At 40.4% G+C, this 14,862-nt stretch overlaps 1 protein-coding gene across 1 annotated transcript; it reads left to right on the top strand.

Moving 5' to 3' along the window:
- The first annotated feature begins 4,140 nt into the window (after window positions 1-4,140).
- LOC133644864 (zinc finger protein OZF-like) lies at window positions 4,141-14,115 on the top strand. Its single transcript, XM_062039609.1, has 2 exons — window positions 4,141-4,394; window positions 10,560-14,115. The coding sequence occupies exons 1-2, from the start codon at window positions 4,217-4,219 to the stop codon at window positions 11,639-11,641; spliced, it is 1,260 nt and encodes a 419-aa protein (XP_061895593.1). The 5' UTR covers window positions 4,141-4,216; the 3' UTR covers window positions 11,642-14,115.
- Window positions 14,116-14,862: the final 747 nt, after the last annotated feature.

The following is a 14,862-nucleotide window of genomic DNA, read 5'->3' on the forward strand; positions in this document are numbered from 1 at the left end:
AGGTGCATGCGTAATCGAAAAAGGGTTGAACGAGAGTTCCCGCCAGAATCCTCAAGGTGCTTTTGTTGACCAGAGAGGAAATTCTGTAGAGAAATCTCGTTCGTTGGTTAACCTTTTTGATTACCTTGGTTGCCATTTTATCACAGGAAAGGTTAGCCTCTAGAATGGAACCTAGGTAGGTGACCTCATCTTTCCTGGTGATGACACTGTCACCTACTTTTATGGTGAAGTGATTGACTCTCTTAAGTTTGATGTGGGACCCAAACAGGATGGATTCTGTTTTACCCAAGTGGATGGATAGCTTGTTGTCAGCGAGCCAGGTGCAAGTTCTACAGAGCTCAGCACTGAGGATTTTCTCCACCTGTGACTTGTCCTTGCCGGATACCAGCAGGGCAGAGTCATCCGCAAACAAAAACAATTCACAGTCACATGCCGATGACATGTCGTTTATGTATATTAGGAACAGTAAAGGTCCCAATATACTGCCTTGGGGGACTCCACAGCTCACCGAGAGGGGGGGGACACGGTGCCGTTCACCTCTACCACCTGCTCCCTCCCCTCCAAGTAAGACTGCATCCAGCTCCAAGAGGTTTTGTTAAATCCGATTGCTCTGAGCTTATCCAACAGTATAGCGTGGTTAACGGTGTCAAAGGCCTTCTGAAGGTCCAGCATGACCATGCCGCAGTATTTGCCCGCGTCCACCTCATGTTTGATGTGGTCGGTCAGATAGAGAAGGCATGTGTCAGTGGAGTGGTTAGTTCTGAAGCCGGATTGGAATTTGTACATGAGTTTATTAGTGGCAAGGTAACTATCGACCTGTTCATAAACTATTTTCTCCATTACTTTCGAAATGGAGCTGAGAATAGAAACAGGTCGGTAGTTGCCAGGTTCCAATTTGCTTCCTTTTTTAAAGAGGGGAGTTACTCTTGCTATCTTAAAATCTTTTGGTACTTGGCCTTGTGTAATTGATAGGTTTATTATGTGCGTGATGATCGGGGCAATGATGGAGGCAGAGTCCCTGAGGAATCTGGAGGGAATATTATCAAGGCCGGTGGCCTTGTTAGGGTGGAGCGCGCTCAATTTTTTAAACACCTCATCAGCTGTGACCATTTCTAATTTGAAATCATTGTTGGATACTCCTAGCTTTCTGTAGAAGGCTTTAATGTGTTCTACACCAAAGCGACCAGAGTGGTGGGACAGCTTGTTGACAAGAGTTGCGGCTATGCTGGTGAAAAAGGCGTTAAGTCTGCTAGCTACCTCCATTTTGTCTGTAATGAGGGAGTCACCCTCCTTGATGCTGATGTTGGTGAGTCTTGTTTTAAGTTTCTGGCTGCAACCAGGAAGCTGGTTGTTGAGAATTTTCCAGAGCTCACGTGGCTTATTCGTGTTTTCCTCTATTTTGTCGTTAATGTAATTTTTTTTTAAGGATTTAGTCAGGTTGGTTGACTTATTTCTTAATTTATTGCATTGCTTTTTGAGAGTTGAAAGGAGTAATTTGAGGTTGATATTATTGGGTTGTTTATCTACTTCTGTTTTACATTTTTGGTATTCAGAGTATTTCCTGTCTCTGTCTTTTATGGCAGCTAATAGGTCCGGATTCATCCATGGTTCTGAGCGGGCTTTGATCCTGACTGTTTTCACGGGAGCCATGTCATTTAGTATCTTTAGGAACGCCGTTTTGAAGCGATCCCAAGCGACATCGACCAGGTTGCTCGCGAGCACAGGGGACCAGTCCCACTCATCTAATTTTAAATTGAAAAGGGTTGTTTCGTTCTGTTATTAATATTCTGGTTCCTACATTATATATCAATATATATCAATACAGTCTGCAAGGGATACAGTCCATAAGCACACATGATTGTGCGTGCTGCTGGTCCACTAATAGTACTAACCTTTAACAGTTAATTTGACTAATTTTCATTAATTACTAGTTTCTATGTGACTGTTTTTATATTGTTTTACTTTCTTTTTTATTCAAGAAAATGTTTTTAATTTATTTATCGTATTTTATTTGATTATTATTTAAAAAAAAGGACCTTATCTTCACCGTACCTGGTTGTCCAAATTAGGCATAATAATGTGTTAATTCCACGACTGTATATATCGGTATCGGTTGATATCGGTATCGATTGATATCGGTATCGGTAATTAAAGAGTTGGACAATATCGGAATATCGGATATCGGCCAAAAGCCATTATCGGACATCCCTATTAATTAGTCATTATTAAGTGCTTATTAATGCCTTATTCTATTATACAACCAGTAAGCCATTAACTAAGAGTCTTCCTTCAATAACCTCAGAATTATTGATTATTAGTAACCCTAACCCTTATATGTTCCCCTAGTGTCCAAATAACTCTAAATTAAGTCTTTGTTACTTTAATAAGCAACTAATTAATGGTGAATATGTTCCCCATACTAAACAGTTACCTAACTAGCACTTACAGATGTCGCGACGAACTGTAGTTACTGACAGTAATTTTCTGAAGTGTTCCTGGGCCCATGTGGTCATATCCTTTACACAATGATGTCGGTTTTTGATGCAGTACCATCTGAGAGATCAAAGGTCACAGGAATTCAATGCTAAGTGCAGTGATTTCTCCAGATTTTCTGAACCTTTTGATGACATTAGGGTCGCGGGGGGTGCTGGAGCCTATCACCCATAATAAAGTAACCTAAGAACCAAACTTCATGAATGTTTTTGTGACCAATAAGTATGTGCTCCAATCACTCTATTACAAAAAAATAAGAGTTGTAGAAATGATTGGAAACTCAAGACAGCCATGGCATTATGTCTTTCACAAGTGTATGTAAACTTTTGACCACGACTGTATATGTTCCCAGTCCACAATAGACAAATCACTATGAGAGGTTTGTTCATTAAACGTTTTAAGATTCCTTCTACAAACAATACGAGGCTTGCACTTCGGAATCCTAGTATTTCTACACGCAGCAACAACACAAATATCATTCAAATAATTACAGAATACACCCAAGGAAAGGCACATTAGTTCAAATTGTCATTACGTGGACTATGGGTTGTTTGTTTTCCCGAGATGCAAGTAAAGTTGGAGCGGGCAAGGCGTGAAGGTAAGGACATCTTTTCTTTTAACACTAACTACAAAATACAAACAAAAGGCGCGCACAAAGGCGGAGAACAAACTTGACTAATGAAACCAAAACTAGCACTTGGGCAAAAACTATGAACAATAAACAAAAACTTACTTACTTACAGGGACAGCGTGGCGAAGTTGGTAGAGTGGCCGTGCCAGCAATCGGAGGGTTGCTGGTTACTGGGGTTCAATCCCCGCCTTTTACCATCCTAGTCACGTCTGTTGTGTCCTTGGGCAAGACACTTCACCCTTTGCCCCTGATGGGTGCTGGTTAGCGCCTTGCATGGCAGCTCCCTCCATCAGTGTGTGAGTGTGTGTGTGAATGGGTGAATGTGGAAATACTGTCAAAGCGCTTTGAGTACCTTGAAGGTAGAAAAGCGCTATACAAGTATAACCCATTTATCATTTATTTATTATCATTATTATTTACTCGGAACGCAGGGAACTATAGCATAGATTTCAAAGGTAGCATGGAGGTACAGAAGTAGCATGGCATGAAGTGAGCAGAGGTAGTATGGATAATGTCGCCAGGCCGACTGCCTGGCAACTGAAAGCTTAAATAATAGTGACATGATTACAACAGGTGCGTGTGTCCAAATGAGTCCGGTGCGTGAGTCCAAATGCATGACAGGTGAAACCAATTAGTAGTCAGGGAAACAAAAACAATGGAGCGTAAACAGAAACTAAAGAGTCCAATAACTAAACAAAACAAAACATGATCCAAAAGACATGACACAAATCAATCCAATGAAGGTAGATTTATCTGGAATTTTTTAGATTAGTAACTAATTTGTTGATTTTTTTTTTGTGTGCCTAGCTATATGTGTATGTGTTTAATTTCTGGAAAAATATACATAAATATAATATATTTTATTTGAAACAATAAGGGCAGGAAGCAAGTTTGGATTTTATGTTTTGAGTAAAACACCATTTACATCCGGAGGGTGGCGGTGATGAACATATCAGTTGGCACCGTTGTGAATAAAGAAGAAGAAGAAGAAGAACTGCAGCGCATGCGCAAACGGATCGAGTGACACCGACGTTAGCATTTAGCATTTAGCAGCGCTAAAGCTTGCCGGTGTGCTCGCTACAAGACACCAGAATGTTGAAAGAGTTGGTGAAAGAGCGACTAATGGCGGCAGCTGATGAAATATTCGCGCTGTTTGAAAGCACGATAACGTCGTACGAGGAGGAACTTTCTCGAACGAGAGAGGAGAAGGAGCGACATCGACCACAACTGGAAGCTGCTTGCAAAACTCAAATTGTGCTACACGTTGAAGGTATCTTTTTTTACACTTTCATCATCCTCATACTTCATCTTTTACACGACGTCATGTCGCTAATATACGGAACAGGTGAAACAACATGGAAGTGAGCAGTGTTGGGTTAGTTACTGAAAACCAGTAACTAGTTACAGTTACTAGTTACTTGATTTAAAAAGTAACTCAGTTACTAACTCAGTTACTTACACCAAAAAGTAATGCGTTACTGTGAAAAGTAACTATTTAGTTACTCCCCCCCCCCCCCCCCTTTTTTTTTTTAAAGCTCCCATTAATGCCCTTTTAGCCTTCATTTCTGTACTGTTATTGCACTGGAGAATAATACAATCTGTTGATCAACTTGACATGCATTTGCATCACTGAACTCTGCTAAGCAATGTGGTCTACATACAACACACAAACAATGTGCTCTACATACAACACACAAAGACAAAGATATGTTTCAAAGGGCCAATTTATTTCAGGCCAGAACAAATTGACAAAACTATTTTAAATAGCTGCAACATAATGGCACTTTAACTTTAACTTAAAGTAGATAGGATCTTTGATCCAAGACACAACTTACATTTAACTAAAATGTTATTTTCTTTGTGCTCGACAAAAGAAAAGTATTGAGAATGTCTTCATGTTAAAAAAACTCGACTTCTGGCTTCGCCATGATGTCTTGATAGTTGTTATGAGAGTAGCGTATGTGTGTGTGGCCCTTTAAGATATGACAGCGTGTGAGGTGAATGACGTCAGTGAGTGAGTGGGCGAGAGAAGTGAGGGACCGCGACAGTGAGTGCGTGCAGGTGCTCTAGCTTGGTGGATGGCTGCGTCCAATAAAGTCACAAAGTTGCAACAAACCGCCGGCCTCGTCATTCACCCTCAGCTGTAAAGACCCACTGCCGGGTAAAGGTAAGGTTGTTAGCCCCGAAGTACATATACGTCTCCCCTGCGCCCCTCAACTACGGTATGGGAGCCCCCTCCGCCCCCACCCACAAAAAGCACGCCTTTTCTTTTCCACCACAGCGGTGCAATAAAACACACTCAGATCTTCTGTTTCTAGCCATACTACATAAAAAATAACGTAAAATAACGCAGTAACGCATCATGCAGTAACGGTAACTGAGTTACTGAATATAAAAAATAACGCGATAGATTACTAGTTACCGCCGAAACTAACGGCGTTACAGTAACGCGTTACTTTGTAACGCGTTAGTCCCAACACTGGAAGTGAGTCACAAAGTAAAGTCTCCGATTTTCGACAAGTATAGCTAACGATTCTAAGTCGCGTCCACTTAAAGACGTGCCCACAGAGGTGACAACTGAAGTGAAGCTGGAAATACTGCTGAAAATAATTGGAGATTACGGTTAAGTTTGGATTTTGGTTAGGGTTGTATATAATCAGGTGAAAAAGCAATGCATTCAACAACCGAAATAACGTGTAACTTTCAATCAATCAATCAATGTTTATTTATATAGCCCTAAATCACAAGTGTCTCAAAGGGCTGCACAAGCCACGACGACATCCTCGGTTCAGAGCCCACATAAGGGCAAGGGAAAACTCACAACCGATGTCAATGTGAATGACTATGAGAAACCTTGTAGAGGACCGCAGATGTGGGTGACCCCCCCACCCCCTCTAGGGTAGACCGGATGCAATGGACATCGAGTGGGTCTAGCACAGACCAGGGCAAATTAACATGCGGCCCGTTAAGCTTTTCAGTCTGGCCCGCCGGACATTCCCAAATATTTTTTTTTAGATCTTTAAGATGGAAAGTGTAGCTGCCATTATGATGTGCAGTCAGGTTTTCTAATGACCGTAAGTCTTGAACTATACAAAGTATTTCAATGGCTGGCATCTGCGCTTATGGATGATATAACAGTTACTATGGTCATCTAATTAGTTACTATGGTAATCTACGTCACAGCAGCTCAGACGAGGCACCAAGCAGTGTGGGCGGGAAGCGTTTCCACAGACACGGAAGGAGCTTTTCACAACAAAGTTCTAAAGCTTAGTGATGTATCAGATTGTAGGTGGGTTTATTTTGTACCCTTCGCGTTCATATTTCACTGTTTGTTGCATTTTTGTTGCGTTTCCCTTGATTGTAAAATATGTCGATCGAAAGGGGGTGTGACATTCATATTTTGTCAATATTCAATGTTTTATCGTTCGATTGTAAAATATGTCGATCGAAAGGGGGTGTGACATTCATATTTTGTCAATATTCAATGTTTTATCGTTCGATTGTAAAATATGTCGATCGAAAGGGGGTGTGACATTCATATTTTGTCAATATTCAATGTTTTATCGTTCGATTGTAAAATATGTCGATCGAAAGGGGGTGTGACATTCATATTTTGTCAATATTCAATGTTTTATCGTTCATAGAAAAAATTTAAATTCCATTACGTTTTTTAAGGCGGTTTGTCATAACGTTTTTAGCATTCAATCAGACATTATTGTGAAGTTTTGTATTAGTGTCCCTAAAAATAGATATACCGGCCTCCAGACACATTTTTTTCTCTAAATGTGGCCCCCGAGTCAAAATAATTGCCCAGGCCTGGTCTAGCATAATATTGTGAAAGTCCAGTCCATAGTGGATCTAACATAATAGTGAGAGTCCAGTCCATAGTGGGGCCAGCAGGAGACCATCCCGAATGGAGATTGGTCAGCAGCGCAGAGATGTCCCCAACCGATGCACAGGCGAGCGGTCCACCCCGGGTGCCGCTTCCACTGCCCTCTAATCTTTCACTCTCACTTTCCTCATCCACGAATCTTTCATCCTCGCTCAAATTAATTGGGTTATCGTCGCTTTCTCGATCCGAATCGCTCTCGCTGCTGGTGGCCATGATTGTAAACAATGTGCAGATGTGAGGCGCTCCACAACCTGTGACGTCACGCTACTTCCGGTACAGGCAAGGCTTTTTTATCAGCGACCAAAAGTTGCGAACTTTATCGTCGATGTTCTCTACTAAATCCTTTCAGCAAAAATATGGCAATATCGCAAAATTATCTTGAATTTTTTTATTTAAACGGGGATAGCAGATCCATTCTATGTGTCATACTTGATAATTTCGCGATATTGCCATATTTTTGCTGAAAGGATTTAGTAGAGAACATCGACGATAAAGTTGCAACTTTTGCTCGCTGATAAAAAAAAAAAGCCTTGCCTGTACCGGAAGTAGCGTGACGTCACCGAAGGAAGGACTTCTCACAATTCCCCATTGTTTACAATGGAGCGAGAGAGATTCGGACCGAGAAAGCGACGATTACCCCATTAATTTGAGCGAGGATGAAAGATTCGTGGATGAGGAACGTTAGAGTGAAAGACTAGAATGCAGTGCAAGACATATCTTTTTTCGCTCTGACCGTAACTTAGGTACAAGCTGGCTCATTGGATTCCACACTTTCTCCTTTTTCTATTGTGGATCACGGATTTGTATTTCAAACCACCTCGGATACTATATCCTCTTGAAAATGAGAGTCGAGAACGCGAAACGGACATTCACAGTGACTTTTATCTCCACGACAATACATCGGCGAAACACTTTAGCTATGAGCTAACGTGATAGCATCGTGCTTAACTGCATATAGAAACGAAATAAATAAATCCCTGACTGGAAGGATGGATAGAAAATCAACAATACTATTAAACCATGGACATGTAAATACACGGTTAATGCTTTCCAGCCTGGCGAAGCTTAACAATGCTGTTGCTAACGACGCCATTGAAGCTAACTCAGCAACTGGACCTCACAGAGCTATGCTAAAAACATTAGCTCTCCACCTACGCCAGCCAGCCCTCATCTGCTCATCAACACCCATGCTCACCTGCGTTCCAGCGATCGACGGTGCGACGAAGGACTTCACCCGATCACAGATGCGGTTGGCGGCCCGGAGACGGAGGAAGTTAAGGTGAGTTCGGCGGATAGCGCGTCTGCTATCCATCTATCAGTCCTCCTGGTTGTTGCTGTAGTCTGCCGCTAATACACCGATCCCACCTACAACTTTCTTCTTTGCAGTCTTCATTGTTCATTAAACAAATTGCAAAAGATTCACCAACACAGATGTCCAGAATACTGTGGAATTTTGAGATGAAAACAGAGTTTTTTGTATAGGATTCAATGGGTCCGTATACTTCCGTACCAACCCTTGACGTCACGCGCATACGTCAGCATAAAAAAACATTTTCAACCGGAAGTGTGGCGGGAAATTTAAAATTGCACTTTATAAGTTAACCCGGCCGTACTGGCATGTGTTGCAATTGATATATAAACTATCAGACTGCGTGGTCGGTAGTAGTTGCTTTCAGTAGGCCTTTAAAGTCACATCTTAAATGCACATGAAGCCAGTGCAGGTGAGCCAGTATAGGTATATATATATATATATATATATATATATATATATATATATATATATATATATATATATATATATATATATATATATATATATATATATACACACTACCGTTCAAAAGTTTGGGGTCACATTGAAATGTCCTTATTTTTGAAGGAAAAGCACTGTACTTTTCAATGAAGATAACTTTAAACTAGTCTTAACTTTAAAGAAATACACTCTATACATTGCTAATGTGGTAAATTACTATTCTAGCTGCAAATGTCTGGTTTTTGGTGCAATATCTACATAGGTGTATAGAGGCCCATTTCCAGCAACTATCACTCCAGTGTTCTAATGGTACTTTGCTCATTGGCTCAGAAGGCTAATTGATAATTAGAAAACCCTTGTGCAATCATGTTCACACATCTGAAAACAGTTTAGCTCGTTACAGAAGCTACAAAACTGACCTTCCTTTGAGCAGATTGAGTTTCTGGAGCATCACATTTGTGGGGTGAATTAAACGCTCAAAATGGCCAAAAAAAGAGAACTTTCATCTGAAACTCGACAGTCTATTCTTGTTCTTAGAAATGAAGGCCATTCCACAAAATTGTTTGGGTGACCCCAAACTTTTGAACGGTAGTGTATATATATACATATATATATATATATATATATATATATATATATATATATATATATATATATATATATATATATATATATATATATATATATATATATATATATATATATATATATATATGCTGTATATAGGTATATACTGTATGTATATAAAGATATATACAGTATAGGTGTAATATGATCAAACTTTCTTGTTCTTGTCAAAAGTCTAGCAGCCACATTTTGTACCAACTGTAATCTTTTAATGCTAGACATAGGGAGACCCGAAAATAATACGTTACAGTAATCGAGACGAGACGTAATGAACGCATGAATAATGATCTCAACATCGCTAGTGGACAAAATGGAACACATTGTAGCGATATTACGGAGACTACGACTACTTTCCCGTGAAAAATAAAATGGAGCAGGTATAGTAATTTAACCATCCGGGTGTTACTTTGAACCCTAAGCTAAAATTTGATGGCCATATTAAAAAAGTGACGGACCATAAAAAGAAATATACAGTATTTTCCTGACCAAAGGGCGCACTGCCAATGAATGGTCTATTTTTTTAATCTTTTTTCATATATAAGGCGCACCGGATTATAAGGCGCATTAAATGAGTCATAGTATTATTTATTTTTTTCTAAATGTAAAACACTTCCTTGTGATCTACATAACATGTAATGGTGGTTCTTTGGTCAAAATGTTGCATAGATGATGTTTTACAGATCATCTTCAAGCCGCGTTCTTACAGTCGCTTCCGGATGCGCCGTTTTGTGGGCGGTCTTATTTAACGGAGCATCATCTCCTCATCTGGAAACAAAGTTATATATTTTTGTTCATATCTGCTTTTTTCAGGAAGATTTAAGCCTCTTTTGTACTCAGATAGTTTGCGCTTGGTCGACCACCACTGTTTTTTAACTTCCCAGAAGAAGTCGCGTGTCGAAGCACCAGCTATAGGACACGCTTGAGGGGTTATGTCTCACTTCTGTCCTGGGGACTCCTCTCTGTCTCCTCAGTGGGACTGGAAGAGGTGGCCGTGGACTGGAAAGTCCGGGCTTCTTGACTGAGACTTCTGACTCACGATCTGGATAAGCGGAAGAAAATGAATGGCTGGAATCCAATATTGTAGTTTTGACCACTGATGCACCAACAAATAATTAAAAAAAAACCAAAGACATGTCTGACTAAAGTGTGTTTGTGTCCTACAGACGTCCAGCAGCTGAGTGGTCATCAAGAACGTCCACCTACGCCACAGGAGGAAAGCTCCACATTGAAGCAGGGGGATCCACAACCCCCTGACCTTAAAGAGGAAGAGGAGGAACATATGATCAGTCAGTCAGGAGAAGAGTTTTTTCTCAGGCCGCATGAGGCTGATCTCACCAAGTTGCCTCTGACTGGTGTCTCTGTGAAGACTGTAGACCATGAAGACAAACCACAAGTTGACAACCTCTTAGCTCCTCTATCAGATAGTGACGACGTAATGTCACACTCTACTGAGGATGGAGACGGGGACTACACCCAAGAACCTTTGAGCGGCAATACAGACTGTGAGGGTGATATGAGGACTCACACAGACAGCAAACACCCTGAATGCTCTGAAAAGAACAAAGGTAAAAAACGTTTTACCTGCTCCATTTGTGCTAAATGTTTTTGTAGGAACGCTAATCATGTTCGACACATGAGAACACACACAGGAGAAAAACCTTTCTGTTGCTCCGTTTGCAGCAATAGTTTTTCTCACAAGACCACTCTGACTGCGCACATGAGAACGCACACAGGAGAAAAACCTTTTGATTGTTCAGTTTGCGGTGAAACGTTTTCTCACAGGAAGTACCTGATACCTCACATGAGAACGCACACAGGAGAAAAACCTTACACTTGCTCAGTTTGCGGCAAAAGTTTTTCTCAGAAATACGCGTTGACCGTGCACACGAGAACGCACACAGGAGAAAAACCTTACATATGCTCAGTTTGCTGCAAAACGTGTTCTCAGAAGGCCGCTTTGACCGCGCACATGAGAACACACACAGGAGAAAAACCTTTTATTTGTTCAGTCTGTGGTGACAAATTCTCCCGGCGATACATACTGAAATTACACATGAGAAGACACACAGGCGAAAAACCTTTCACTTGCTCAGTTTGCGGGGATATTTTTTCTCGGAAGGACAGCCTGAAATTGCACATGATAAAACACACAGGAGAAATACATTTTGTTTGTCCAGTTTGTCATACATTTTATCCTGACAAGCAAAGTTTGACAGCACACGTGACAACACACAACAGAGAATAAATGTTTTCCTGTCAAGTGTGTGCTCTAAGATTGTCAAGTTGTAAATGGTAAATGGGTTATACTTGTATAGCGCTTTTCTACCTTTAAGGTACTCAAAGCGCTTTGACACTATTTCCACATTCACCCATTCACACACACATTCACACACTGATGGCGGGAGCTGCCATGCAAGGCCCTAACCACCACCCATCAGGAGCAAGGGTGAAGTGTCTTGTGACAAGGTTGGTAGAAGGTGGGGATCGAACCAGGAACCCTCAGGTTGCTGGCACGGCCACTCCCCCAACCGCACCACGCCGTCCCCAAGGGTGAATTCAAACCATTCCAGTGTGGAATGGTTTGAATCGGTTGAAAAATGTGCGAATTGTGGAAGTTTAAAAAAAATGGACAATTCATTTTGAATGGAAATGTCCCTGAAAAACTGGGAATTCTTTGAAATTCGGGAATCTTTTTTTAATTGTTGAAGTAGAGCACACAATTTTGAACATGCTGGATATTTTGGAGTTGGAATGGTGTGAATCGGATGAAAAATGTGGGAGTTGTGGAACTTTGAAAAATGTCCCATTCATTTCAATTTGAATTTGACAAAAAATTTGGGAATTTCGGGAAAAGCGGGAATTTTGGGGAAAATGTTAAAAAACTTGAATGGTTTGAATCAGTTGAAATGGTTGGTGTTTAAATTTTTCAGATCGGTGAAGTTGTAACATTTTTAATTGAGGAATGGTATTAAGGAATTCCAGGAATTTTGGGAAAACCGGTAATTTTTCCAGTTCAAAAGACAACTTTGGTTTTTTGTCCTGATTAAGAGGAATGTTTGGACGGTGGAACGGTTGAAGTGGGTTGAAAAATGTGGAAGGGGTAGTCGCCAGAAAAAAGGGTGGAAATAGGGCATTGGAAAAGCAGGAATTCTGGAAAATCCTGGAATTTTGTTGAACCTGGAAAAAGGGTAGTTTGAATGTGGAAAACCATTACCTTTTGTTTATGTTCTAAGACTTAGTTTAACTGTACTGCTGGTGAGAACATTGAGTGACTGCTGAGCGCGACCTATAAAAATGATTTGTGTAGGTAAAATGAGTAATGAATGATTTTGTTGTAGAAGTTGTCTCTTGTGAAAAGTAGCCGTAGTAGTGAAGTGAATGATATTTATATGGCGCTTTTTTACTGTTGACTCAAGCGCTTTACTTAGTAAAAACCCATGATCTAACTTACATTTAAACCAGTGTGGGTGGCACTGGGAGCAGGTGGCTAAAGTATCTTGCCCAAGGACAACCGAGCCACATCAGTCCCAGTAGTTCATTTCTAACATGTACACAGCATAGAGATGTTCGATAATATCGGACTGCCGATATTATCGGCCGATAGATGCTTTAAAATGTAATATCGGATATTATCGGTATCGGTTTCAAAAAGTAAAATGTATGACTTTTTAAAACGCCGCTGTACGGAGTGGTACACGGACGTAGGGAGAAGTACAGAGCAGTTTTTCCTGGGAGACTCCCGAATTTCAATGCCCCTCCCGAGGCAACCATTCTCCCGAATTTCTCCCGAGACAACAATATTGGGGGCCTTTGCCTTTAAGGCTACTGCCTTTGCGTGCCGGCCCAATCACATAATATCTACCGCTTTTCACACACACAAGTGAATGCAAGGCATACTTGGTCAACGGCCATACAGGGCACACTGAGTGTGGCCGTATAAACAACTTTAACACTGTTACAAATATGCGCCACACTGTGAACCCACACCAAACAAGAATGACAAACACATTTCGGGAGAACATCCGCACCGTAACACAACATAAACACAACAGAACAAATACCCAGAACCCCCTGCAGCACTAACTCTTCCGGGACGCTACAATATACACCCCCCGCTCCCCTCCCCCAACCCCGCCCACCTCAACCTCCTCATGCTCTCTCAGGGAGACCATGTCCCAAATTCCAAGCTGCTGTTTTGAGGCATGTTAAAAAAAAATATGCACTTTGTGACTTCAATAATAAATATGGCAGTGCCATGTTGGCATTTTTTTCCATAACTTGAGTTGATTTATTTTGGAATACCTTGTTACATTGTTTAATGCATCCAGCGGGGCATCACAACAAAATTAGGCATAATAATGTGTTAATTCCACGACTCTATATATCCGTATCGGTTGATATCGGAATCGGTAATTAAGAGTTGGACAATATCGGATATTGGCAAAAAAACATTATCGGACATCTCTAATACAGCACTTCAATAGTGATATGTTGTGTGTATGATACCAGATTCCCTCATGAGTCCCAGGTTAGTGTGCCACTAAGAACAGCAGCTACATTATTTTAAACTAACTCTCATCAAAGTGTTTTTTTTGTATGTTATCTGTCTTTATGATGGCACCAACGCAAGGCTTCATCAGTTCATTCTTTATTTGAAGAGCATTTATCTGGCTCACCCATCTTTTCTTTTCTTCTGGAATACTCTCTCTTTTATTTATGCCTGCCATTGATGTTTTTGTATGAAGTCTAATACATTAAACATTCAGAAACATATGCTTTGTTGTTTTATCATTTTTTTTGCAGGTCGATTATTTCAAAATATATACACTACCGTTCAAAAGTTTGGGGTCACATTGAAATGTCCTTATTTTTGAAGGAAAAGCACTGTACTTTTCAATGAAGATAACTTTAAACTAGTCTTAACTTTAAAGAAATACACTCTATACATTGCTAATGTGGTAAATTACTATTCTAGCTGCAAATGTCTGGTTTTTGGTGCAATATCTACATAAGTGTATAGAGGCCCATTTCCAGCAACTATCACTCCAGTGTTCTTATGGTACAATGTGTTTGCTCATTGGCTCAGAAGGCTAATTGATGATTAGAAAACCCTTGTGCAATCATGTTCACGCATCTGAAAACTGTTTAGCTCGTTACAGAAGCTACAAAACTGACCTTCCTTTGAGCAGATTGAGTTTCTGGAGCATCACATTTGTGGGGTCAATTAAACGCTCAAAATGGCCAGAAAAAGAGAACTTTCATCTGAAACTCGACAGTCTATTCTTGTTCTTAGAAATGAAGGCTATTCCACAAAATTCTTTGGGTGACCCCAAACTTTTGAACGGTAGTGTATATATTTTTTTAAACTAAAATTACACTGTACCTTTTAATACACTGACTAATTTTGTTACATACTGTCTAAATCAACATTGTACTCCTATTGTGTTGAAATACTGGAGCGAAACA

This window comes from Entelurus aequoreus, linkage group LG28 (genome assembly GCF_033978785.1).
Source record: "Entelurus aequoreus isolate RoL-2023_Sb linkage group LG28, RoL_Eaeq_v1.1, whole genome shotgun sequence".
In the NCBI taxonomy this organism is placed as follows: Eukaryota; Metazoa; Chordata; class Actinopteri; order Syngnathiformes; family Syngnathidae; genus Entelurus; species Entelurus aequoreus.

Excerpts from the sequence above, each read along its gene's own strand:
- LOC133644864 (XM_062039609.1), top strand. The coding sequence starts at position 4,217 with ATGTTGAAAGAGTTGGTGAAAGAGCGACTAATGGCGGCAGCTGATGAA. Across the intron at positions 4,395-10,559 it reads AATTGTGCTACACGTTGAAG|ACGTCCAGCAGCTGAGTGGT; the intron begins GTATCTTTTTTT and ends TGTGTCCTACAG.